Source organism: Dermochelys coriacea, chromosome 16, assembly GCF_009764565.3.
Source record: "Dermochelys coriacea isolate rDerCor1 chromosome 16, rDerCor1.pri.v4, whole genome shotgun sequence".
In the NCBI taxonomy this organism is placed as follows: domain Eukaryota; kingdom Metazoa; phylum Chordata; order Testudines; family Dermochelyidae; genus Dermochelys; species Dermochelys coriacea.
Genome location: NC_050083.1, coordinates 16,540,376 through 16,567,229, shown reverse-complemented (window position 1 = coordinate 16,567,229; position 26,854 = coordinate 16,540,376). Strand labels below are relative to the sequence as shown.

General features: G+C 44.1%; 2 protein-coding genes across 4 annotated transcripts; both read right to left on the bottom strand.

Moving 5' to 3' along the window:
* Nucleotides 1–542: 542 nt before the first annotated feature.
* Nucleotides 543–11,938, bottom strand: CEL (carboxyl ester lipase). The gene is made up of 11 exons (XM_038375091.1): nucleotides 11,805–11,938; nucleotides 8,891–9,041; nucleotides 8,060–8,182; nucleotides 7,270–7,467; nucleotides 6,493–6,623; nucleotides 5,808–5,915; nucleotides 5,283–5,400; nucleotides 4,080–4,266; nucleotides 2,754–2,957; nucleotides 1,323–1,520; nucleotides 543–810 (listed from the first exon to the last, which is right to left on the bottom strand). The coding sequence occupies exons 1-11, from the start codon at nucleotides 11,841–11,843 to the stop codon at nucleotides 618–620; spliced, it is 1,650 nt and encodes a 549-aa protein (XP_038231019.1). The 5' UTR covers nucleotides 11,844–11,938; the 3' UTR covers nucleotides 543–617.
* Nucleotides 8,906–26,854, bottom strand: GTF3C5 (general transcription factor IIIC subunit 5). 3 transcript variants are annotated; one of them, XM_038375093.2, is made up of 12 exons: nucleotides 26,684–26,854; nucleotides 25,645–25,864; nucleotides 24,855–25,053; nucleotides 21,731–21,926; nucleotides 20,426–20,530; nucleotides 19,761–19,875; nucleotides 18,206–18,286; nucleotides 17,580–17,677; nucleotides 16,771–16,853; nucleotides 15,076–15,218; nucleotides 13,735–13,890; nucleotides 8,906–9,041 (listed from the first exon to the last, which is right to left on the bottom strand). In XM_038375093.2, the coding sequence occupies exons 1-11, from the start codon at nucleotides 26,828–26,830 to the stop codon at nucleotides 13,739–13,741; spliced, it is 1,539 nt and encodes a 512-aa protein (XP_038231021.1). In that variant the 5' UTR covers nucleotides 26,831–26,854; the 3' UTR covers nucleotides 8,906–9,041; nucleotides 13,735–13,738. The 3 variants fall into 3 exon arrangements, with proteins under 3 accessions (XP_038231021.1, XP_043354447.1, XP_038231020.1); XM_043498512.1 differs by lacking the exon at nucleotides 8,906–9,041 and adding an exon at nucleotides 11,818–11,947; XM_038375092.2 differs by lacking the exon at nucleotides 8,906–9,041 and having other exon boundaries at nucleotides 12,831–13,890.

Below are 26,854 nucleotides of genomic sequence, written 5' to 3'. Positions count from 1 at the left end.
AACAGACTGGAGCCCAGATTTCCAGCACTGAAGTAGCATTGCTCTTGCTGTGGGATTCAGCGGCCTAATGCAAAGAAGGAGGGTTAGGACTTGACAGCTGGTCATAGCTCTACCCCATTCTGGGCCCAAGTTCCCCTTCTGTAAAACAGGGCTAAATATCTAGTTAATACAGTAATAGAGATATTAGTAAGGTTAGTATCATGCTGCATGAAGGCTTAGGGCCAAGTAGTATTAGTGAACTGGTATAGTGCAGGAGAAAGCAGCCAGCTTTCTCAACAGGGCTCTTCTGTTGCTGAGGATTGTCAGTCAGTGGCAGCTTTCTGAAAGACCCCCATTTCAAGCAACCCCTTTAAAGTCTCTCTGTGCAAGGTTTGACCTTTACATGAAGAGCAATGTACTGGGCTAAGATGATGCAGGTTTGATGAATGGCTCCATGCAACAGGTGGCCACCAGGTACATTTTTCACAGAACAAAACTGCCCATTAAATTTGATGCCACCAGCTCTTAATGTTCTTAGGGAAAATTCTGTTGCAATAAGTAGATGCAGCTAGAAACAAGTATTTAATCAGAATGGAGCAAGGAGTTGCTTTTTACAGAATTGATTTGTTGGCCTGGCTCTAATCCAGAAAAGGGGAAGAAACATCAGGCAGGCTCCAGTAGGTCGTATTCCAGAACCGCACGAAGGAGGGTCTCAGATCTTGCTTCACTGAATCATAGTTGATGTTGCTGTTGATTTCGAGGTAGTAGCTCTCCTCCTGAGTGTAGGGTATCCACCCAATGGGCACAGTAGATGCCCCTTTGTTGGGGTCACTGAAAAAGCAGACAAAACAGCTGGTATTAAATGAAAAGCTGCCAAGGGGCTCACAGCCCAGCTTGGACAGGCTTCCAGCCTCTAGGGTTCATACATGTCAGCCTTTCTAATGGCCTATAAACCTGGGAGAGGGAATCACTTGCCTGCACACCTTTCAAGGAGCTAGACCTAAATCTTGGGGTTAGCTGTCACGGGGCTGCTGGGCAGAGAAATGTTGTGTATGTTAGTACAGTGAACTGCCACAGTGCACACCCAGGTTTACGCTGGAACACCACTACCTCACCATCACATTCAACTCAAGATCCCAGTTCAGTGTGTTTGCCATTCCCCTATAGCAAAGGGACCTAGCGCAATCTCTGCTCTAGGAGATCTACGGGCCACCTACATGTCAGTGCATGCTGCAGGTGTGACAGGCTCCCCCTCCCCCCACTGTGGGAAGATTGCTCACTGGAATTTTGCATCAAGCTTTGCAACTGGCAGGACATTACCCCACACAGCCTGAGTTCCTTACCCAGTTCTGGCAAAGTTGGTCCAATAAGCAATCAAGGCCTTTGAGACGGCCCTATGCTTACGCGAGTAGCCCAGTGGGGTGCTGAAGGGTTTCCCAAAGACGTATTGAATGTCATCTGCGTGGTTTGCCCCTACCCAGCTGGGGTACCCAGGCATTCGAGAAGGCTGGGAGAACACATAGGAGTAAGTCTTGGCATTCCTACACAAACCAAAAGATTCTCAGCAAGTGAAGAGGATCTGCAGACAATATTGGCACTGGAAGAGGATTGGTCTTGCAAGATACATGCACTGTCAGGTTAAAATCATCATCTTAAAAATACTTGCCCTTCCATTTTCCCATGACCACCTTGACTTGAGCTGTATTTTTTTTTTTTTTATAAAACCTGTTTCCATGGGAATCTTTAAATGTTTTCTGGGCCCTGTGAGTAAAAGTTCATTTTTACAAACAAAACCAAATTTGACCCCACTGTCCCCAAGAAGACGCATTCGTGGCTGAACTGAGTCACCAACCTACTGGTAGGGTGGATAAAAATCAATGATTTTTAAAATGTAGGTTTATTTTTAAATAGAAAAAACCTAATTTGAAATGAAGATACAATATTAAGGTTTACATTTACTAAACCTATTAATCATTTAAATTAAATAAATATTAAGCAGTATATATTTGCTCCAAAAGTTTTAAAGGTAATCAAGTCACTGGCTGAGCCCCTAGAACCAGAGTTGTGGGGCTAAACCAGTTTTTGACAGCAGTAGCCTCTTCTGCAGGTGGAGAAAGAATTTTTTTTTTTTTCATTTCAGTTTATTCAACTGGCACAGCTCAATCAAAGTTGAGAAACCGACTGGGAGTTGAAATAGCAGGAATGCTTGTTTTCCCATATGACTAAAAATGAGGTCTAAACTTTTGAAAGACAACAGTGACCAGAAATAATCAGTTCAATTCACTAACTACAGTTGATACTTAAAAAAAAAAAATCAGTTTAATACAAACCATGTTTTGATAAACTGACATAAGAAAAACGTATCTAGCCCATTTATTTTAAAATCCTGGTTCTGTGCATTTAATAAAATTTCAGTTTCCACCCAAATGCAGCTTGACACAAGTAAAAATATTCATCATCTAGTAGATAAGAAATGCATGAGTCACCATTTTCTAAAGTAAAAATTAAGCTGAATAAATCTGCATCTTAAGCTAAACTATTGCTTAGAGCTATGGTGTAATCTCCTGAGTAGCAAGAGAACCTTTACACTTAATTTAGTACAATTCAACATGTCTGAGTGGCTACCAAGCAATGAGAATCAACCTTTCTTTAGGAAAATAAAGAGCAAAACAAGATTCCAATGAATGTTTCCAGCTCGCTGATTTAAACCATGAGTAAAGTAGCTGAATCACAATACTCTGCCTCTGGGCCCACCACAACCCTCTCGGACTCACCTAGCATTCACATTATGCAGAGCAAGTGCCTGCTGCGTGGGACTCAGGAAGATGTAGTCTGTCTCCAGGTCTACCACGGTCCTTTTCATGACCTCCTGGTCAGGTTTGTCTTTCCATAACTGGGTGTATAGGGAGAATGTGATGTTTGCTGCCTGCACTCCCTTCTGTAGGGTCAGCCCCCGTACCACATTGTAGACTTCATCTCTGAAAAGACACAAAAAATCTTTACTAGGTCCTGGTTCTGAGCTCAGGGCTCAAAGCAATAGATCTTGGTGGTATAGATACGATACCTTCAGGCAGTAGGCTTCCAGTTTAAATCCAGCTCAAGGGTGACTGCAGGTTACCATCATCCTGTGACTCACAACTGGTAGCTCAACCTTTGGCAAGGCTTGCAGCCTGGCAAGACAGCTGGAAGCTAAGCTTGGTGTAGCTGGTAAATGCGACTTTCACTTCCAGCCCTGCCTGGGTTCAGTTCCTGGCTGCGAGGGATTCAGCATCTCAATTTTCGATCCCTTTTCCCTTCCCAAAGAGCAGGAAGGAGCCGGGGGATTTGGAGCCCTCTAGAGTGCTATTCTATAGAGGTCCTTGTGCCCAGTGACTTGGTACAACTGTTGCCCACTGAGTCAGACTTGTTCTTTACACTCCACTTGTGAAGCCAAGAAACTTTTGCTTTCTGGAACACAGGATGTCTGACAGATGAAGGACCCAAAAGCCCCCACCCAGATTGGGGGGGGGAGGAGGGGAGGGAGAGAGAAGCCACAAAGTAGTTTGAAAGCTGAAGGAAAAAAGGAAGAGTTCTCCTTTCTAAGCCCCTGGCTAAACGAGACAAGAGGCAAAGATCCAGGCTGGCTCTTGGAAACTGCTCTCTGCCCTGCCATTGCATTCATACGCCACATCAGCCCTGGCCTTTCAAATGGCAGGAGCGAAGCTGACTCTAAACAGGTGCTATTTTGGCCCAGGCCTGATCTGCAGCGGTTCTCAACCTTTTGTACAGGTGACCCCTTTCACAAAGTAAGCCTATGAGTGCGATCCCCCCTTTACATTTAAAACACTTTTTTATATTTAACACTATTATAAATGGTGGCGATTAAGCAGGGTTTGGGGTGAAGGCTGACAGCTCACAACCCCCCCCAAGTAATAACCTTATGACCCCCAGTTTAAGAAGCCCTGATCTATGGGAGTGGTGGGGTTATTGACAGGGCACCCAAGCCAGTCATTGCATTGCCAGTTCTCAGGTGCTCTACTCATTGGTTGTCCCCTTCTCTACAAAAGCCCAACTTGCTTTTCCTTTCTATGGCTATGCCATTAAGGGCAGCTGCTACTTACGCTGTGATGTTCATAAGCGAGCGCTTGATAGCAGGCACGTCAATGATAGCGGAAAAGTACCCGTCCATGTTATTTATGCCTGCAATGTAGTCAATGTCTGCAGCATTAGCAAAGAGATTCTCTGGCCGGTCTGGGAGGAAATCTCCATCAACCACAGGAATGAAAGTGAGGTAATGGATTAGAGGATCTGCAGGAGGGAATAGAAACAGAAATCCACTATACATCTGTGAGAGGAGCCAACAGCCCTTGTGCCTAGCATGGCCTACAGCTGCTTTGCACAGGGAGCTTCTGGTTGATATCCTGGCTGCACTGGCATCAATGGGAGCTTTGCCACTGACTTCAGAGGGGCCAGAATTTCCCCCATTACATAGTGGAAGGTGGGCATATAAACTATATACTATAGACCTCTCACCTAGCACACCCTATGGCTGCCTTACACAGGGAGCTTCAGAGTATATACAGTATATAGTGCAAGACAGGCTTTAGCCAGATATCACAGAAACTGCATTAAGGTGGCAGGGGGACGCAAAACAGCAGACATCAGTGTCAGACCAGTGTCAAAGTCACCTAACTCGCCCACCCAAGGCTACAGAAGAGTGGGGCTTGCTCCTGAGCGAAAGCTCCTCCATTCGTTCCAGCCGTGTTCACCGGCTACCAGAAGAGGCCGAGAGCAGCAGGTGGCAACAGCAGAGGATTCAGACATGGGGCTACAGTGCAAACAGCGAGCCAGCAAACATTCTTGTGAAAAGCGAGTCCTCTATTCACTGAATTGGCAAACAACGTTTCCCTACCAGCTGTACTGGGAGTGGGTCTTGCTGGCTCATACGCCCCACCTAGTGGCCCAACTGAAAAGTGCAGGGCAGTGGCAATTTCTGAGCATTGCTCCTGAATTCTGCTCTCTGCTTTCACAGGATATAAAGTGTGGTACAGTACTGGACAGTACTGCTGTCTCCAGGGGACACAGAGGTTGTGTTAAGCCATGCCATGGCTACCTGGGTAGTGCAGCTCCACTGTGCTAAAGAGAGGCATCTTTTCCAGTATGATCAAGACCAGTCAGTACAAAACGTACTTTATTGGGCTGGGGGCTGACATCTTCCCTTACCGAATGATCAACATAATGTCCCATCTGCTCACTGACTGGGCTCTGTGGGCACGCAACACACAGTGCCCTGATTCCCATCCTGCTAGCACCCACTGACTCACATGGCAGGTTGACCATCTCCAGGTGATAGGCCAGCGTCACAGCCTGGGGGTCGGTGACCCGCAGGCAGTTGCCCATGGCCGTGGTGTTGTCTGTAGGGCAGCCCACCTTCTCTGCAATCTGTGGGACATGAATGAGAGAAACCACCCTGGAGTTACACCCATAGCCATTGTTGGCGCAACCAGCCAAGAATTAGCACTGAAATAATACCCATTGGGAAAGGGGGAGTTTCTTTTTAATCCTAGAGGATTTTGTTTGCAAATTTCTATCTCTGTGCAGTATTGTCCCGCCCTGAACACTTTTGGTTTTGTTTCTGCTCCTGCTTATTAAATCACCCTCAGTTTTTCACATGCAAGACAGACCTTTAACTGCAGGAAGTCTGGACAGGACAGCTGGCCTCAGCTTGGCAGTATCAGTGTGTCTCTGAATCCAAAGGCCTTGGACAACTGGAGCACCATTTGTCCTCCTGGAGCTGTAACTACTGTGCAGCTTCTCCCAGGCTCAAATACTTCTGGAGTCCACTTTACCTTGGTAGCCCAGAAGAGAGGGTTCTCCTGGATAGCCCAGGTGCACAGGCCAACTCCGCTTTGGCTGATGCCTCGTTTGATCAGCCCCTTGTTGTACGGCGATAGTGTCTACAACATGGAAGAGAAACAAGAAGGTTATTTGGTATCAAGTCCTGAAAAGATCCTTCTGTATTCTGGCATGGCCACGGCAGAGAGCTCCAGCTCCCATCCAGGCTTTACTTGGGACTCAAAAGTTATTAGCTCTTTTCAAGTCTCAATTACAGTGTCTCAGGAATCCAGGGACTCCATCTTCTAAACCACCAGGCAGCTGAGATGCTCAGCTATAGAGCCAGCAGGGCAATACAAGAACCCCTATAGGAGAACAGAACTGGGGCTGAAGATAAAGAGATGCTGTTACAGCAGGGGAACCCTAGGGCGGGACATCACTTGGGAAAGCAGCACCCTCCAGATCTGGATTTGGAAGGTTTAGAAAGGACATTTCTAAATCAAAGCTGAGACAGCAGCTGTGAGGAAAACAATTGCTTTCTCTATCAGGGTGGGCTGCTCAAAACAGGATGTTAATTAACCCACTCCCAGGACAGCACCTGCAGTGAGAAAAGACCAGCAGCTGTGATGGGGCAGTTTCGACCCTTCACAAAAGTGAGGGGAAAAGGAACCCCATGATGGCCCAGCGGCAATCACACACCTGTAACGAGACGCTGACCGCGCCAGCTGACTCCCCGAAGATGGTGATGTTTTCTGGGTCGCCCCCAAAGGCCTTGATGTTTCTCTTCACCCATGCGATGGCCATGTGCTGGTCCTTTAGCCCATAGTTACCTGGCCAAGGGAAGGCATTTACATTTCAAGGAGGAGAGTTGAAGCAGTGAGGCTCAAAGCTTGAAGCCCACCCTGCCCAACGCCCCAAGCTCCACTCAGTATCAGAGCTGGGGTTAGAACTCAGGAGTTCCTGGCTCCTGCATTCATGTCTATACGTTTTGTGAAGCTCTGTGTTCAAACAAGGGCTTTTTCTCTTTCAATACCCATGTTCTCCTCATGCCACATGCTGAAGAGAAACCAAGATCATGTGCTGGTGGACGTTATCCCCAGCTATCACAGAAATCACTGCAGTATCTTAACTCTGTTAACCGTCTGGTCAGATAGGAGAGACAAGATGTGCTGGGTGGGTACCCAACCGATCTAACCAACGCCAGCTGTGTCTCAAATACCCAATCCACTTGCAGCCTCTGCTCCAAGTATAAACTCGGGCCCTCTCATCCCGTGAGAGAGATCTCTTCTGCCACACTCCCTCATACAGAGTGAAGGTGGCACCCCACCGTGCGTGTGTGTGAGAAGGGGGCAGGATACGAGACAGCTCAGTATGTTGTGTGAGGGGAGTGTGGTGGCAGGAGATACCCCAGCGTGTGCAGAGGTGGGGGGGGGGCAGAGTGGAGGTCTCTGGAGCAAAGTGAAGTAGCTGCCATACCCGGAACACTGGCATCCCCCGTGCTGAGGAACCCCAGCGGTCCCACTCGGTAGTTGAAGGTCACCACGATGACCTTTCCTCGCACTGCGATCTCTTGGCCGTCGTAGAGGTAGTTACTAAGGAAGTTAGCGCCCTGCCCTCCTCCCACAAGGAATCCGCCTCCATAGATCCATATCATCACCGGCAGATTTGTGGACACTGCAGGGAGGGACAGACCACACAGAGTCAAATGAAAGTCCTTCCTTGTCCAAATTAAACCCAAATCCCTTGATGCCACGTAGGCAGGATACCACCTGTTGGGCCCATTCACCAGCAACTATTGCCTCACTCAGGCATAAGCCAATCTCTTGTGTGAATATAGAAACATCTGACTCCAGGTCCACCTGACCATAGACACAGGCAGATGATTCATCATGACAATGGACTTAGGACTCAGCTACTTTGCTCTATCAGGGCTAAAGAAGCCTGGGGCAGCAATACAGTGCAGAAGAGACACACAGCATAGAACTCCAATCTCTACTCGTCAAGAGAAGCACAAACTCTCCATGGAAATGGGTTCACTGTTGTCTCTAGTATCACCATCCATCCTCCCAGAGCCTGCTGGGAGGGTAATTTGCACAGAAACACAGTGCTTTGCAAGAGAACTCACCATAATGGGGGCGGGGGCTGTAGCTGCCATAACCCGAGGAGTCCAGGGGAGTCTGTCAGGGATGGGCAGCCAAACACAGAGCTGCTCAGGCCTGCAGAGAACCTTCTCCCTAATCACCTCATGTTACCATCATGCCTGTACCTCCTTTCCTGTCTTGAGGGATCCAGATGTTCAGATAAAGACAGTCCTCACTCCCACGAGTAGTGGTTTGGGTGAGCGTGACCTGCAGGCAACGTTTTTTGTACTGCTTGGCCTTCAAAGTACCTACAAGGAGAGAGAAAATAACATCCCACTTTAGAACTCTCGGTTCCATCCTGCAGGCCTGTGACTCAGGTCCCGTTCCCGGCCCTCACTCACCGCCATGGCATTGTTTCCAACTAGCAAAATAGCTGTGATGAGACACCCCCTTTCTAACTGGCCACCTCATACCCACGAGACTGTAGAAGCTACAACAACTTTAAGCTTGAGGGAACCTTGGGAATTGTGGCCACAGAATCTGCAGGTTCCTAGCTCTGTCCCGGCACTTCCACACAGAGTTCCTGTCTACAATCATCATCCTTTCTAACAGCCAGGCAACATCTTAGTGACATTCACTTAGTGAATGAAAGCAACACCAGATCCAGCTCCTGCACACAACAACACGCCCAGCTGATCACCTGAATGAAAGTGCAGTATGTTACCGCTGAGGCAAGGTATGCCACAGAGAAGGGCAATGACAGAAAAGGGGAACAGAACTTTATGACTTTCATGAGGTTGGAGCAAAATATATCCCAAAATAAAATCAATGGTAGTCACCCTTGACCAGCAGGGGTCTGAAAGCCAGAGCCCCTCTCAGAGGAGGCCTCTGTGATACTCAACAAGATGGCTAATGCAGTATTGGGGAAACAAACCAGGCTTCCAAAATGGTATGAGAATTAAAATGTTCTGGGGGTGAGGGCAGAAAACAAAAGACATTCTAAATGTGTGTCTTACCATCCCAGCCAGGATGTTGTTGGGGGTCTTCAAAACTCTTTGGAGGAGCAGCAAAAGGGATTCCTTTGAAGACATCGACATAGTCACCAAAAAGACCCAGTTTTTCACTGATGCCCTCAACAAAACCTCCTTCAGTGTGCACCACACCCAGCTAAACACATGCCAAGAGAAGAGAGGGGACAGCAAACATCTTCCCGTGAACATAGATAGGCAGAATTCACAGAAGGAACACAAATCTCCCCAATCATTCAGCCCTAAGATGCATTTGCTATGAAAACAGCATGTTTCCACAGTAGTGGGTGTTCCTAACCAGACTTATTTTACATCAACTGAAATAGCATCCTCTGAAGACTCTTTATAAGATTAATGAACACCACACTCTGTTAATGAATAACTTGCACTTGTGTTCAGGATTTTATCCAGTAAGCATTTCTAAGTATTGTATAAATATTAGATGGTGATAAATCCTGACTGCATTTTACAGATGGGGATGTTGAGATACAGCAAAGGAGTGACATGAAGTCAAAGGAGTTCCAGCAAGAAAGTTTTGAACTAAATGTTGTTTTATGCAATACTGAAGATACCAGCCCGTGCAACACAAGAGTTGGGATTTTTAATGAAGCTTAAGGGAATCAGGCACCCAGATCCCCTTGAGTATCAACACATATTGGGATTCTCAATGAAGCCTAAGTATCAGACTTACTCCAACTGGCCATTTCAAGGGCTACAGAAGAAGCGAAATTGACTCATAACAAACAGAACTGGACCTTAAATTACTTTGCAGAGAATCTTACAGTCAAGATATAACAGATGATATGCAAAAGGTAAATGTTTGCCACCATCTGCTGCCAAAAATTATCACAATGGGCTCCCTAATATCGGGCCGAGAGCTGAACAGAAGAACAATTCCTACCCTTGAACATTACTGAGGAGGCAGGAGCTGCTCAAACAAGTTTGAGTACAGCAGAGAGAAGGCTGGGTGGCTCTCGTTTCATTGGATGAAAGCTACCCAGATACCAGGAAGGGGAAGATGAGAATTGGCAAAAGAAACATAGGCCAGCCCCATTCAAACACTCTGGGTACATGTTAGCTGTCTGCACTCAGTAGCTGGAATTGCCCATTTCCATTATTTACTTTATGCAAAGTTAAAAACAAAACCAGCCCCTTGCTACTTTGCCTTCCTACTTAACCACAGCTCACCTGTACACAAGTGTTTTGGCCAGTGGATCAACACAGTTTGTAGAACTGCTTCCCTGTCCCTCATGTCCCTTCCTGACATGCCCATTCAGACTTCTGTGGGAAGACCATAAGACAGGGCTCTGCCATACACAGGATGTGGAATATCCCTTATGCAGCTACTCTGAAGGCTGCCCTGCAGTTCCATTGCTTTCCCGAATTCACAAAACAGTACAAATGAGTAGAGAGAAGAGAAAATTTGTCCCAAATAAATGCATAATACCGAAGAATAAGTTATAACTTATTTTGCTTGTATTTGATTCTAGATATATCACACATAAGGTATGCTTCATCTCAGATACCATGGTAACCAGCCCTTTCTGCGTACTTGATCAAATTTTTCTCAAAAATGCTCTATTTGGGTTGGAACTTTCCACATTTCATCTCATTTAAGTGGTACACTGTGCTGGAAAGTTGACTTAAGGTCTGTTCAGCTACTGATGTATTAAGGCAATTGGTGGGAAAGAGATTCAATTTGTTTTATAAAAAAAAAATCGGCAGCAAAGTTAAATACAAAATTAAAACAGATGATATTTAAAAACAAACCACTGTGGAATAGTTACATTGTGCCTGAACCTAAATTCCTGGCATACCCAAAATTCCCACTGATTTCAATGAGTTTTGGATGCATGCAGGTTTAATGGTATGTTTGAGAATATACATTTTAAAGTACATTGCAAATAAAACCAAACAGTTTGTTTTGTTATATTGTTGCCTGCAACTATTGATTAACTCCACAGTGCTCCAGGTATATTTTAGGTATCTCTAAAGTGGCAACATTTAAAAGATATTGAGTTGCATAAATCAGTATTGAACAACACTATAGCGTCACAGTTAAAGTTGTTTCTGTTCTTTAAATTCTGGTCAAAAGGGAAAAAAAATGCAAAATCCATGAATCAGAAAGTGCAAACATTAAGGTTCTAAAGGCAACAATGAATCACCCATACATACCCCTTAATAGTATTTTCAATGGCTAAATGTAGAACTCTGTATAAAATAGATGTAAAGTTTCCATTGGAATGTTAAAATGAGTATTTCCCAAATAGGTGTGCATTCAGATTTGCAATCTTTATATTGCAGTACCAACAAGGTTTCTTCACTTAATAGTTTCCTTTTCTTACTCAGAAATATGAAAAGAAAGAAAAAACGGAAAGTGGAGTGCTGCAGACGATTGTTTATATCGGAGAGGTAGTAGGCAATGAGATATACATTAAAGGGGAACTGCAAAGGAAAGAAAAAAATGGGTTGAAGCCCTTTATATACTATAAAATAGCAAGGGGACACAGCTCCCTTTTTCCCCTTTTGCAGGTCTCCTTTAAGTCTTAGGTAACTATCCAAAATAGCTACAATATCTGTTTTCTTGTCTAGCTAAGGGCATACAAAACCTTAAAAGCACATTTTTCTTCTAACTAGGCAGCCTCTTTTCATTCTAACACAATTTACCTTTACATTGATGGTTATGCATCAACGAACTACCTCTTACTTACTGTTGCAGCCCTTGCTACTCCAAGGTAGCAGGCTAGGGCAAAGCACAGAATCTCCCAATGACACATGATGCGTGCTAGACAAGCCTGTCCCAGCATGTATGCCTATATATACTGAATAGCAGTGCACATGCCCACGCACTCTGCGGAACACCCTTCTCGCTGCCGTGTGAACCAGCAGAGACCGCACACACCTGCAATTCACCTGGCTGCAGCCAAATCTTCCATTTCATGGTTGAAAATGTAGATAACTGGCACTGGAGTATGAGAGACCTCCAACTGTTGCTGTTATGGGCTGGAAGCCAACCGTATCATGAGTTCCATGTCTATAAGAGTTCTATGGGGGAAGGGAAAAGACTCCTTAAGAAGGCCCATGTATGTTACATTTAAAGTTAGGCTAAACCATGCATTAGAAAACGTACTACAGGCCAGGCAACAATCTTGCACTGGTTGGGGATTGGAGAATGGAGAATATAAGACTCAATAGGTCCGAAGAGATCTTTAATTTCTATGACAGAATGTCAGAAATTCAGCAAGCCAACAGCATGTTCATGGCTAAAGGTCCCAGCCTCCAAGCATCTGAAGCTGTGTGTTTCTGTCCCCACACTCTCTCTTGATGAGCAGAATCAGAAGCCGGCTGATGACTGCAAAGTTGTGGGAGTAAATGCCTGGCAGGGACAACATGCATCATCATGGAGAAGTGAATTACTCACTGCCATGAAAGTCTTTTCTAATTTGAGTTCCTTCCTACTGCTTTTCTTTCCAACTTCTCAAGCTGATCGACTGCAGAAGGTGCAGTCAATGTACAAAGAATATTTTATTCCCACTCAGAAGAGCAAAAGGCAACACATCCCAGTAATTGTGAGGTATGGAATTCTTTCCTGAACTTCTCTCTCATCTTTACCCATCAAACTGAGGATGTGAACCCAATCAGTGCGTTTTACAGGGAAGAACAAACACAGAAATCCAGTTCAGGTTTTTCTCCTTACTTCAAGTGAATTACCAGTCTGACCTGGATCTTTGTCTCAGTTTATATCTGACCACCAAGTAAAACTCAGTTTAGATGAACTCTCTTATCCAACTCTTAGTTAAAATTCTCAAATCAGAATCATTTACCTAATGAATGTCCAGTTTACCAAAATGTTTCTGTTGACTCAAAATCATTTTGGGGATATCGGCTGTACTATGTACATCTACACAGAAATCCATGAAAGAATATGTTATTGGAAAAAGAAGAGTTTTATTAGAAAAATAGACAAGGGGTTCTGTTTCATGGGGAGATTGACTTTCCCCAAGAGAAATTACTGTTTGCTTCTCATGCATATGCAAAGTTATTACAGATACCTGCACATGTCCCATTGGATAGACTCCACATCTGATTTTAGCCAGCCAGAATGACACTCTCCAGAGCCTCTCGATTAAGAATCAGCAATGACCTTGTTTGATACAGAATTAATTTTGTTTGAAGTTTTTCCCACTGACCCAGACACTGGGTTTAGAATTGTGTGACCTTCAAACATTCCCTGCAATGGTTCTAATGAAAGGTTAACACTTTGGGCACAAGAGGCCCGTGGAACACCTCTGATCTGGGTTGGATTCAGCACTTGTTGAAGTCTCTGACATATCAGACCTAGCAAGGATGAAGAGGCTCTCAACTTCTGGTAAAAGGAGACAGTACACTAACATACCCTCACAACACCTATATTGTCTCAAAGGGAAGTATAGATCCTTTTGGTGATGGCATCAGATGATGTAGTTTGTAAGCACAGGGAGGGAAGGGAAAACAAACAACAATCTAATGGCCAAGAGAACCAACGCAAGTGAAATCCCAAACAGCTCCACTCTGACCAGAAAAACTGCCAGAGTAAATGCCGGCCATGCATGTTGCCTGGGATTGGCAATGGGCCAGCATCCCACAATGCCACCTTTATAAATGCTTGTCACCCCAGCACTGTGAAAACGTGATCTTTAGTGCCTGCACCTTCAGAGTATTTAACACCACTGCTAGCACCACATCCCGTGCCATGAGTCTGGTTAGCATCTTCCCAAAAGCCTGGTCATGATTCTATATCCCCCAGGGCTCAAGGAACAAAAGTCCCATGCAGCCTCATCCTGCTCGCTCACTGTGTCACACATAGTCCAGGATCTCTGTTTCCATTTCATTGTCGCTCCCATCAGAAGGCTTGAAGTCCTCCTCCTCTTCTTCATCCTCTTCCTCTCCAGAATCGTATGTCAGCTGTTCTTTGCCATCTTCAGTGTTCGACGTACTCGAAAACAGAGCTTAATCAGAAAGAGACAGAAGAAAAGATGTCAACATTACTTCCCTCCTCGCTAAAACTGGGGACGTGTTTGCAGATAAGATTAACAGAGCCAGCCAGAAGATGTAAAAGTGAAGATCATAGTTACAGTCATCCACCTGAATAAAACCAAATAAAAAAATCAAACAAAAGCAGTTTTTCTGTGCCAGGAATTCTAACAGAACAAGGCCAGGAGGTTTTGCATTTAGAGTGATCGTGCATCTCATTCCAACAGACTAACCTAATTCCTTGGGAAATTGGTTTGGCCCAGGACCATGACAAGAGACTTTCCTCTCCTGTCTTTGCTCTATTACAGTATGCTATTAAATTAAACACATTATTGAAAAGATCCAGATGCCCCCAATTTGAATAACTATAAAAACATGAGTAAGAGTATCATGGAACGAAGACTTTTAAAACTTAGCCACATGACATTGGGAAGGCAAAGCTGGGAGGTTCTTACCCCCCAGTTATTTCATACTCATGCCTCCATTCACTTTGCTGGTCTTCAAATGGCAAAATCTAGTTACATTTTCCCAGTGCCACAGAGTTTTAGATCTTTTTCCAATGGCCTAACAAGTGCTGCTTTAAGAAGAGCAGGTGTCCTGCAGGTTTCCAGGTTGATGACATCAACTTGCACATCATGATAACGTTGCAAGTGAAGAATCTAGCACCTACATCTAACCTTGATTATCACCACAAAAGGTGATAATCCTCCCCCGCCCCCTTCCTGCTGGTAATAGCTCATCTTAAGTGATCACTCTCCTTACAGTGTGTATGATAAAACCCATTGTTTCATGTTCTCTGTGTGTATATAAATCTCCCCACTGTATTTTCCACTGAATGCATCTGACGAAGTGAGCTGTAGCTCACGAAAGCTTATGCTCAAATAAATTTGTTAGCCTCTAAGGTGCTACAAGTACTCCTTTTCTTTTTGCGAATAGAGACTTAACACGGCTGCTACTCTGGAAATACATCTAACCAGGCAGACTGAGTCTCCTGCTACAAGAGAAGGGGATCTACAGCAGGAAATAAAAAGAAAAGTTCACGGCAACACTGCAAAGCGCAACACTGTGATTCAACTGCTCCCAACAACACGTCCCCTAGTTTCTCAAAATGTTTTTTATAACATACCCTCCAAGGCTCAAAATCCCAGAGCCATCCTTACCGGGTCTTGTGGATCTGATGATCTGCTTTATCATCAGAGACATGGTATCCCTCAGATCATCATTGGTCTTCTGAAGGCACCACCCATCCCGTTCTGTGCATTCTGTCTCTGTGCCATCATTCCGATGGATGATTTTCTGTAAGCTAAATAGCAGGCAAGAAAAGAGTCAGCCTCCTGCAACCAGATCTGAATCTGAAACCTTCCTATGCCGTCAAATATCATGTAGGACACAAACAAGGCTCCATCATTCCAATCAACTGTGCTGTTTGCCTGAACGGCCACATTGCTGTGTTTCTATAACTCAACTTTTTACAAGGCTATGTTGTTGGCCTATTATTCAACCCCCAACCTGGAGGGTCAGTGGACTGCTCTTCATCTGGTCCCTGCCCTATGACCTGTCCAGCGTGAGTAGCACTAGCAGGAGTTAAAACCCCTGCTGCTATAGTTTTCAGTCACTGGAAGACCTGCAACCAGAAAAATCAGTGAGATTCAGAGTTGCATTCAAGAAACAGATTAAGTAATAAAGTTTGTAGTGCTTCTCCTCAAGGATCTCGTAGCATGTCACAAACATAAGACCTCAATCGTAGAGCTCGTTGGGAATTTTCCAACAGAAAAAGGCAGTTTCTGCAAAACTGAAATTTTTCATTGGAAAATTTAAATTTTGCCTAAGTTTTTCAGTTTTTTATTGTGGAAAAAAAAATCAAACCAAATATTTCATTTCAGGTTGATTCAATCCAAATTGGAATATTTCATTTTGGTGAAAAGACCCAAAACATTTTGTTTCAAATCAGTCTGATTGTTCAAATGGTTTAGACAATAAAGAATCAACATTTTTCAGAAGATTTGTTCTGTGAAAATTTCAATATTCCAATGTTTTGTCCCAGACTGAAAACACTTGCTAAATATCAGAATTTCCCACAAGGCAAAAAGGCCAAATTTCGCTCAGTTCTACTTGCTAACCACCTGTAAGGTAAGAAAGTTATTTCTAATGTACAGAAGGAAAGAATGAGATTCAGACAGATTAAGTAAATCACTCAGATTGCATGAGTCAGTTGCAGAATCAATAAGAGTCCCAAGCCTGTGCTTCAATCACTAGATCATGCCATGCTTTTTTTCCCAGGTAGGTTTCCCTGTCTGTGCTTTGTTCTACTTGCCTATCGTACCTCAACTATATCTACCCTATCCCTCTGTAACATCATATGCATCTTATGAATGCAGGGGGAAATGATAAGACTGTAAATAAAATGCTTTTCTAAAATGTGATGGCTAGTTGGTTACATTAAGTGTCTGTAGTGTATATTTTTAAACCTATAGGGGTAAATGAGTACATGAAAACAATGCATTTCCCCAGAATTATGTGATAATTTGGAAAAATATTTAACCTGCAGAAGGAAAAACCATGGGAGTTGGGCCTAACCTACTTCCGTTGAAGTCAATAGGAGTTTCCCAACTGATTTCAGTGGATTGGGATCAGGCCCAAAACACGTGTTGGGAAAGTATATTTTGCTAGCTCATACAACTTTATTGGGAAGGAATTTCCAATGTAAATAAAGTCAGTCTGTTGAGAAACTAGGAATCTCCTAAGCATCCGGGTCAAGGAGAAAGATAGGAGGTTGGGTACAAATGGTGGCCTTTGCAATTAATCATCTGCAAAATCTCCCTTTGTCAAAAGATCCAGCTAATCAGGTGCAGTACCTGTCCACATTCAAGTCACAGAGCTGATAGAACATCTGTCGATATGGAGGCAGATCTCCTTCCTGGAAGATATAGATGGAGTCCTAGAAGGAGGCAAAGACAAAGATTCAATGGGCATTCCAAATCATTTCCACACCCATACATTAGAAATCCTTCCTTAAGAGCTATTTCAGGATCCAGGCATTTCCTATAAGAGTTCAGTTCCCTGGCAGGAAGAAGAGTGTGAGAGAGCGTGTGAGTCTGTGTGCAGTAGAGGACAAAGTCAGACTATGGATGCAGCTTTCATTAGCAGCCGTATTAGTCTGTATTCGCAAAAAGAAAAGGAGTACTTGTGGCACCTTAGAGACTAACAAATTTATTTGAGCATAAGCTTTCATGAGCTACAGCTCACTTCATTGGATGCATTTCCGATGAAGTGAGCTGTAGGTCATGAAAGCTTATGCTCAAATAAATTTGTTAGTCTCTAAGGTGCCACAAGTCCTCCTTTTCTTCATACTTAGAAAAGACATTAAAAACAACAGCAAACTTTGCAGTGATGTGGATGACTAATGGCTTTCCAGGTAAGTCTACCATAAGGATGGCTAGAGAGGCAATATCTTTTACTGGACCAACTTCTGTTGAAGAGAGAGACAAGCTTTCAGGTTTACAGAGAGCTCTTCTTAGCCAGTCACTTGCATCTCCAAGTAAAATCTGTATCAATGCCCAGAGTATATCTGGGTCAACACTGCCCCCAAAAGAGTGACAAACCATAACAGATCCCCCTCCTATTATACCATTCCGAGCTCTTGGTAGGAGAGAGTAATACCTACTTTAAGTTTGTACCTGCTGGAGGCAGGTTTTTTTGCACTGGTTGTACTTGATGTGTCCAGCCCATGTTTTAGGTCCTGTACACTGACCGTGTGACTTACTGAAAGACATAAAGGAAGAAGATTCCTGAAATGCACAATAGTTTGCACTTCATGGCATAGTATACGATTTTAGCTGCTTCTCTACTTCAGTTCAACTTCACTGGCAGCAGAAAAATAGCCAGCATAGCAAAAGTTAGTGTAAACATTTTTCATTCCTCCACTTCATTCCCTCTACCCTGTTTTTGTCAGTTGTATTGGCAGGCAGACCATTTCTGCAGCTAGTGGGAAGCGTTTCTGATATGGCCTCATTCAACTAGACTCCTTTCTAATTTCTGATCGCTCACTTCCCATTATTATCCCTGGCTCCATCAGCCAGACATGTCTTAAGACATGCCTCAAAAGGCAACACTTCCACAGGTTTTAATAGGGCACATATATCGCGATCTGAGATAAAGGAAACCCCAGTAATCAACTGAAATAAAAGTTAAACTGTGTTCTATTCACCCACCAACAGCAACGAAAAGATGAAATGAAGAAGCCACGGTAAGCTGTGCACCTTTTTCAATCCCTTTGCCTGTTCGGCATACCTGGTTTTTTGATAGTGATGGGCAGACTGTAATTGTATGTGCTGCGTTTTGCTTTCACAGGCATGTCGCTAGGGGCGTAACCTGGAGACCAAGAAAGAAAACAGTCTTTGACCAGAGATCTGCATCCTATAGAATATTCCAGTTTTTATAACACAAGGTGTTGGAATAGGGTTTGAAAGGAGAGCCAACCAATACCATGTGTTGATTTTGGTGAGACGGAGAGAGAGAGAGAAAGATCAGGGAAATAAAGCTATTTAACATGACAAGGTGGGAAGATGTGCCCTGTCACTGACTTACTTCATGGTCATTGGACCTCAATTTCCCCCTCTATAAAATAGGGATACTAATACTTAGAGATTTAGCAGTTTGTGAAGAGCTCTGAGATCCTTGAAGAATAAGCACTATCATTATTGTATTGAAACCCCCACACACAAAAAGAGAGACCTAAATTTACATCACACATCTAAAACTATGGCAGGGAATGTATGAAACTGAAGTACCAAAATGCAATATAATGAGGTGTTTTGTACAGAGCTGAGCACTGCTCTAAACTTAAATAGGCCAAATGAATTGGCAAAAACAACACACCCCAGATGTGTTACAATGGCATAAACCAAAAACTCATGCAATAGAATAAGCTAATGAACAGGGGTTCTCAAACTGGGGGTTGCAAGGTTATCACATGGGGGGTCGCGAGCTGTCAGTCTCCACCCCAAACCCCACTTTGCCTCCAGCAGTTATAATGGTGTTAAATATATATAAAAAAGTGTTTTTAATTTATAAGGGGGGTTGCACTCAGAGGCTTGCTATGTGAAAGAGGTCACCAGTACAAAAGTTTGAGAACCACTGAACTAAAAGATCTTAAACCGTCACTATGTTGTCTATAGCATCTGATAGGGCACTATGGGATTTTTTTTGTAGGGCAGATGAGGAGGGATAAGAGCCAGATGCATCCTTGAGTTCATAATGCACATTCCTCCATTTTGCACAAGACTTATGTGCTTTTCCAGCTAGTATCATTAAATACTATTATTATTATTATTATTATTTTATTTTTTTAAGAAATTGCTTCTCCAGGATTAGTAGGCCAAATGGACAAGTCATCCTTGTAACAGTCACCCAATTTGTCCCTTCTGGAAGTGGAAGAAATGACAAAGAAATGAACCTTTAGGTGGCATTTTAAATGTCTCCCCTTCTGAAATTGTAGCAGGTCCTGTAGTGGGAGGGAAGATAACAAGATAACCCACTGACACACATTTGTGTTTTGAACATAACGAGGAAGGAAGTTGAGTAGCTTTTTGTTAGGCCTGGAATATGCCCAGTCGCCAAATAAAAGTCCCTTCTGCTCCTCTAACTTGGGTTATTGGATGCCCCCATAGGATTCTAGGGAAGGAAATTCAGAAACAATCACCAGTACGACCTCCTCTCCCGCACCTCCCTCCAAACAGAAAGCTTGAGGAAAGAGGCTCTGAGGGTTTAAAAACAAATGGAAAGAGATGACAGAAGAGCTGCAGAGGAGACAGAGAGTGAATCTATTTTGCTTGGGCCATTTTACCATATTTCATTCCACAGCGAATTCTGAAGTCCAGGACTTGGTAAATCTTTGCTTCGGGATGTTTCCTGGGGTCATACCCATACCGAACCCACAGGCTTCTCCAGGGACCTGTGAGCTGCACAGACACAGAGTATTAATGAGAGCAACAATGTTACCCCAAAATATTTATTTTACAGATTCTCCCTCCCTCCCTCTTTTCCCCCTTCCAACACACGCATTTAACACCTAACCTTGGGCAAAGGAAGGCTACATGCTGCAGATATTTGTGATTTCAGAAATGAAGTCCGAAGCTCACAGCAGACTTTTTTTGAGGGCTCCTGCTAGCATTTCCAGATGGACAGTCAATTTGACTGTTTGTTACTATAACTGTAAGGCAGACCAGAACCAAGAGAAGCACAAAGCCACTGCATCTCTCATTGCTTTAATTGGTAACTATGTGTGGGTTCCATTTGGAAGCAAGATCTTCCTCCTCTATCCACCCCTCCCAAAAAAAAGTGGGAACTCCTACTTAAGGATATTTAATGCAAAGCTTTGGGTACCAGACAATGGAATCTGAACAGTAGATAACCAGGAATTGTCCATAGACATCCAGCTGGTCATCCCTTTGCCCACAAGCCTGCCTCAAATAAGAACAAGCTGCACAGCAGGTATACAAAGAAACTCACCATATAATAGGCCAAATACGGTAGCAGAAGTTTAAGCTTGTCTGGATGGACACCGATATTGGCCTTTACAGCATTCCGAGACCAGATGGGACGAATCTCAAACAGCTAAAGAAATACAAAGTGGAAAGTAAGGGTTAATAATGCCAATTTCGATTTCCTAATGGGAATCTGCTTTTTATTACAGCCTCTGGCCCAGACTAAAACCTGTCACCACATTTCTTCAGTGCAGCACAATGGCAATGGAGAGAAAAGTAAAAATAAGCCTTATTTAAGGGATGTTGGCACAGCGAGGGAACAAGCCTGCCTTTCATCTCTGAAGAGAAAGGCTCAAATACTGACTTGGGTAGCACATGAAATGAACAGTGGTCTCAGCTTAGTCCCTAGGCAGTGACCTGTCCCATCAACAAAAACGCACCAGAAAATTCAGTACAATAGACAGGCTCTGCTCCTGAATGGCCTGAGAGCTGGTCAGGCTCAGGCAAACTGAAAGATATGGTTTCACAATATATGCCCACATGAAAAGGATACATTTTCAGAGCTATGTGTAGGGTTTCAGACACATGACATACGCTGCCTTTAACAGAGTTGCTCCTGATAAACTTTCATCCCATACATCTCACATTTAAGAACACTTAATTCACTCAAAGTTTAAAATACGTGGGGAAGTGGAAGAAGGTAATGGATGTACCACCTGGCTGTTCAGGTTTCAAGTAACTTAGGATAACTATAGCTTCTCTTTGATGGTTTAAGCCATGCCCTATCCTTCAGTGTATTTACTCTTGCTTCCAATTGAATTTTCATAAAACCATGAAGAACCCTAAAAGTCTTGGCAATGAGAATTGTAAGTGTCCTGGGGATCTAATATTTCTATAGCACCTTACACTTCAAGATTTCAAAGGACTTGGCAAACATTAAATATTATAACCAGGTACGTCTGTGTTATCATTCCCATTTTACAAATCAAGAAACAGAGAGAGGGATAAAACACTGACAAAATTACACAGCAAATAAGAGGCAGAAATATAAACAGAACCCATGAGTTCTAGCTTTCAGTTCCCTGCTCTAATGATCAGACCACACTGTCTCATTCACCATCACATGTATAATACGGCACCTTGATCAGTCTTTAGAATCCTTTGTGGAGGTCTGTAAATAATGTTAAACACAGATATATAAAATAAATCCTTGTAGACAGCAGTTTTCCAGGAAGTCAAAAAAGTCACTGAAGGCAGCCGATGAAGTTTCTCCCACATACTGTGCACTGGGGTTGCTTTTGGCCCAGTCCCCCTGAGATTTGGCCTGTACCTTTCTCAGCTCTTCCTCCACTTTTTTATCCACAGGATTGGTGCACACTTTCTTCCAGGTCTGCACTGCAGGCTCTAGCGGCTCAGTGGGGATGTCAACATCATCGAAGTTCACAAAGATGGCATTGTGTGGTCGACGGGCCCTGCTGAGGCCGATCAGGTTCTCACAAGACACCTGGGGATTGTTGTAGCCATCCCTAAGAAACAATGAAAAGTATTAGTCAAACTTTCTTCCTCCTCCTCTTTTACACTTAGAGGCCTCCACTGAAACACGTGGAAAATAAGTTTATTTTCTGGTCTTAGAAAACGTGGTGGTGGGGAATTACATTAGGTAGAATAAGGGGTTTCTGAACTAGCCCTTTGCCACTCAAGTTCTAGGGTCAGAAGATACTTGGGTCCCAAGTAAACATGGATTTGGGTAGTCCAAGCTAGGTCACCATAAAGACTCCCTTATGGAGTAGTCCAGAGTGAAAAAGTTGAGAATCACTTTTCTAGTGAGAAAACTATGATCCATGTCCAATACCCCTAGGACAGAGCTTCCATGTACTGATATTAACTGAAACAAACCTTACTCCAGTGGTCCCCAAATTTTTGAGGATCTGCGCCCTGCCACCCCTTCCTTGGAGCGGTGATGCAGCTCAGGGGCGGGGGGATGTGGACAAGGTAAGGGGCCTGAGGCTGGGAACAGAGCCACAAACAGGAGCCTGCAGCTGGGTACGGAGCCACACTGAGGCTGAGGATGGGGCCAGGCGCCGGAGCCACGGCTCGGGGCAGGAGCAGAGCTGGGGGCAGAGCGGGGCTGGGTGGTGCTCCCCCCCGGTGGGGGCTGGCATGAGCCTGCTGCGCCCCTCTGAATGTTCCTCCACGCACACCTATGGGTGCGTGCCCCATAGTTTGGGGACCTCTGCATTACATGTTAGTCACTCAATCAGAATTTTCAATCCACAAAGTCAGGCTTAGCTTCCATAGGTACCTACTTTATGTTCCCATTGCTACAGTCACCAAGAGTACAGGGATATACAGGGAAATAAGGTAATGGAGCAGTTAAAAATTCAATCCTGGAGTCAGATTATATTTATTTTCACTTTTTAGCCCAAATGAAGGACAACAGTGAGAAAAATAAAGACGTATTCGTGGGAGACATCACAGATTTCATTTTTATTTATGGCAAAACAAACAAAGTAACAGAAGCAAACAGTTCCAGTGAATGCTAGCTCAACAACACATGGCATGTGCACTTGCACCACTCTCCATCAACCTCCAGTTCACTGGAAACACATGGAAGCCAGCCAAAAGGCCAAACTGATACAACTTCACATTACCATGCAGTGTCCAACTCCCACTCTTAGGAGTGGAAATTTTCTCTTATGTTTAGATGCAACAGACCTTCAACCCAAAGTTTCATTTGGGAGCCCGCCAAGGGTGCCTGATGAAACAAAAAGCTTTAAAGCAGCTATTAAAATGAGATTTCTCAGCTCACCTGCCAAAATTTCTAGGGAGGGGAGAGAGAGAAAGAAGCTGCCAAATAGTCTCAAGCTGCATCTCAATAGTGGGAGAAGAGTGGAAATTGAAAACAAAAAAATCTAAAAGATTTATTTTGTTATAGTTTTAGTTTGGGTTTAAAGTGGACAGAAGGCTTTTAGGGAAGAGAATGCATGGGATGGAAAATGGAAACAGGTGAGATCATAACTCTTTATGGTTCTGAGGGAAAAACCTATCTAAGGTACTTATATGGCATTCATCAATGTAGTGACAGAGCACCTCACAGTTGGTACTTTATTTTTCCTCACAAACATCTGTGAAGTAGGGAAGTGCTATTATCCCCCTTTTATAGATTGGGAACAGAAGCACACAGACAATTGATTTGCCCAGATCTCACAGAATGTCTGTGACAGAATGAAATTAATCCAGATCTCTGGAGACTTAATCCACAACCTCGACTATGAGACTATCCTTCCTTTTTTTCATAACCTTGAATGCCACAAGCTGGAAGTCCTCTGCCACAATGAGATTTGAAATCACGTTAATACTTTTCCAGTAAGAACCACATTTACATAATGTACAATTTTCTAGAATATGGCAGACTATTTTTGATGTTTGTTTTTGAGACTGCCTGAAAGCGAAGTGAGGTGAGATTGCAGTGTTATCCACCAGACTGTATTTCCCAAAACACGATCCCATCAATGGCTCTCTCTTACACAGCGCAAGGTTTCTTCACAGGGCTCTTTTGTTCAATCCCAAGTAGGCTAGTGCAGGATTACTTCCCCACAGTATACTTTCTACCCATTTCTTCCTTTTTTTAAAAAAAATCTCTGTGAAAATGGCATTTCCCCCCCCCCCCCCCCAAATTCAAAGGAAATCCACTAAACTCAAACCAGAAAAAACTTAATAGGCCACAAGCCACAAGTAAGCAACCCCTTATCTCCACTCTGGAGAGACCTATTTTTTGCAGGTGACTATAATTGTCATCTCAGTTATTTCAGAAAAAGAATAAGGAAACAAAGTAGTGACTTGCCAAAGACCACAAGCTTGCTAGTGGCAGAGCTCTTGACGTTCAGAGCCTCATTTAGCCCGTTCTACATTTCAGGTATTTTTGTCCATATTGTATTGAAACAAACAAAGCTAACACGGAAAGAGAGATATAACAAAGGCATATATCGGTTACAGCCGTTTGCCCTGATGAGGCATATGACTGAAATATTTTAAAATGCTGCTCTGAAAGAGCACAGATTCCACATTAAAAAACACTCACTCAGTGGGATATTGGTTACTTTAACTCTATTTTTTTCTCATTTCAATTACACAAATAGACTCTGGACAAAGAAACAAAACAAAAGCATCCTATGCTTTGGTCATGATCGCTGCCTGATACAAAAAACATGACCCCCAAAGTCTTCAAACCCCATCAATTTTTCTTATAGGCCATTTTGAAAGATCCTTTACTACCGAACCATGTCAGTTATACTACAAGAGGTTTCTTCAGGTAATGAAGCAGGGATATCCTCCCACTGAACTTGAAAATTCAGATTTTATAAGTGATATGCTGGCCCAGTAAAAGACTTTCATTATCTATTCATTCAAGAGACAATGTAACTATTTACTACATCACAAGAAAAGGCACTGACCGGTGTTGTACATCTGGCCGATAGAAATAGTCTACAGGGGTGTCCAGACGTGAAAAAATAGGTGGGGGGATGTAGAGGGGCAATTCCCTATTGAAGAATTCCTCCTTTTCTGGTTTGAGCATCAAGATCTTATCATACATAGAGATCTGTTTGCTATCAGGTCCAGAATGCATTGCCAGGTACTGGAAATCAGACATTCCTATGAGGAAGGAAAAGTCAAGATAAAAGGTGTGTATCAGAGACAATAATATGCTGCACAATACCTAATTCTCCTTTCCTCAGACAGCTCACTCAGGGAAGATGCTGTTTCCTGAGCTGAGTTAAATGAGCTAGGTATTAATTCACATTGGGAAGCAGCACCACGGTCCCCCTATACTGCATTCATAAAAGCACCTGGAAGCCTTGTCCTACTTTCATTTTCAAAGCATAATACTTTCTATTTCCTTATCTTAAACATCTGCCAAGCAGTCAACTAAAGGTTAAAAACAATAATACATTACTGACCATGAAACTACTATTTTTCCTCTTCCTCCTGCATAGGTGCATCCATTATAGAACATGTTGGATTACACCATAACCTAATGCAACAGCAGAGAAGACAATGTATTATTAAGTCACAATACAGAAGGGGGATGGTATCAAATCCAGGTCACACATTGAGGTCCCTAGATACCAATGCTGTAAGGCTGACATGCAGGGTTTGTTGGAATCAAGCAAGAGGGAGCACTGCCCTTTTCCCACCAGAACTGCTAGTCACTACTCCACACACATGGTCCGATGAAATTACTACCTTGAAATTTGTAAACAGTGGAGACAACCCCAAGAACTTCCATTTCAAACTTGACTTCCTGTTGGGTTTCTCCTTCAGCTTCCAGTTGCTTCCTCCTGATCTTCCTCTTTACCTTGAACAGCATGGAGGAAGTAGGGAAGCGGTTGGCACATACAGGATGGCAGTAGGGATCCTTAGGGCGGAAGTACAACTCGAGCCTTTTTCCAGGGTCAGCATATATCTACATTACCAAGAGCATAAGCACTTTTCAACATCAAATTTGTCCCTCCAAAAAAACCCACTGAATTTTCCTCTGCATCATGTCCCCCGCCCCATCCACCTCCAAACCAAAATGCTATCCCTGTTTTCCCTTAGTGACCATCACCTCCTTTCCACGGGGCACCAGGCCAGAGCAAGTCTCTTTACCCCAGAGAACCATAGATTCTCACACTCTTATTTAAGGCACTGCCCTCCAATTACAGTCTATCTAATACCCCTACCTGAGCCCCACTCTAATCCCAACACATACCTGACGGGGTCACCCACAGCAAGAGAGCTCGCTGAACTGGATCATCCACCCTTTCTCAGCACTCTAGTCCCTCTTCCCGGGGCTCCCTTTATCCACGACAAATACCTTCATCATCCCCCCCCTCGCCTCCAAAGTTAACATCTCCAACATCTCTCTCTATCCTTCGCCCTCTGCTTCGCTAGGATAGCCCCCAGCCTCCTTCCCTCTGAGGTCCCTTTAACCAGGACACCTCCCGCCTTCTGAAAAATCCCAGGCCCTTCTCACTGTAACCCAGTGAACTCTTATCAAGAACTCCCTATTCCGCAGCGCACCCCCACCCGCTCCCTGGGATTTACTGGGACAACCCCTCCCCCAGGAAGCCCTTAGATCCAGCCCCACTTTACCCCGGATGACCCGCACCCAGGGAACCCCTCACCCAGGAACCCGCCCCAACAGGCCTGCAACCAGCCAGGAAAGCCCCCGCCACCCGGGCATCCTTTACCCAGGAAGCCTGGTTACCCCGAGCTCGCCCTGCCCCGGGGCCCCCCTTACCCGGGACACCCCCTCGTCTCCTCCCAGAGTCTGCAGCATCTTGCCCACGTCGCGCACCAGGCCCGGGTACTCCACGCACACCAGCCGCGGGCCGCGAGGCAGCTCCAGCACGGCCGAGCCCGGCTCCCCGCCTCCCGCGGCCGCCATCTCCCGCGGCCCCGCCCGGTTCTG

Excerpts from the sequence above, each read along its gene's own strand:
- CEL (XM_038375091.1), bottom strand. The coding sequence starts at position 11,843 with ATGAAATGGAAGATTTGGCTGCAGCCAGGTGAATTGCAG. Across the intron at positions 5,916-6,492 it reads CGGTCAGCGTCTCGTTACAG|ACACTATCGCCGTACAACAA; the intron begins GTGTGTGATTGC and ends TCCATGTTGTAG. Across the intron at positions 5,401-5,807 it reads CTCTCTTCTGGGCTACCAAG|ATTGCAGAGAAGGTGGGCTG; the intron begins GTAAAGTGGACT and ends CATGTCCCACAG.
- GTF3C5 (XM_038375093.2), bottom strand. The coding sequence starts at position 26,830 with ATGGCGGCCGCGGGAGGCGGGGAGCCGGGCTCGGCCGTGCTGGAGCTG. Across the intron at positions 16,854-17,579 it reads CCAGCAGGTACAAACTTAAA|GACTCCATCTATATCTTCCA; the intron begins GTAGGTATTACT and ends GCCTCCTTCTAG. Across the intron at positions 15,219-16,770 it reads TGTGACTTGAATGTGGACAG|CTTACAGAAAATCATCCATC; the intron begins GTACTGCACCTG and ends CCTGCTATTTAG.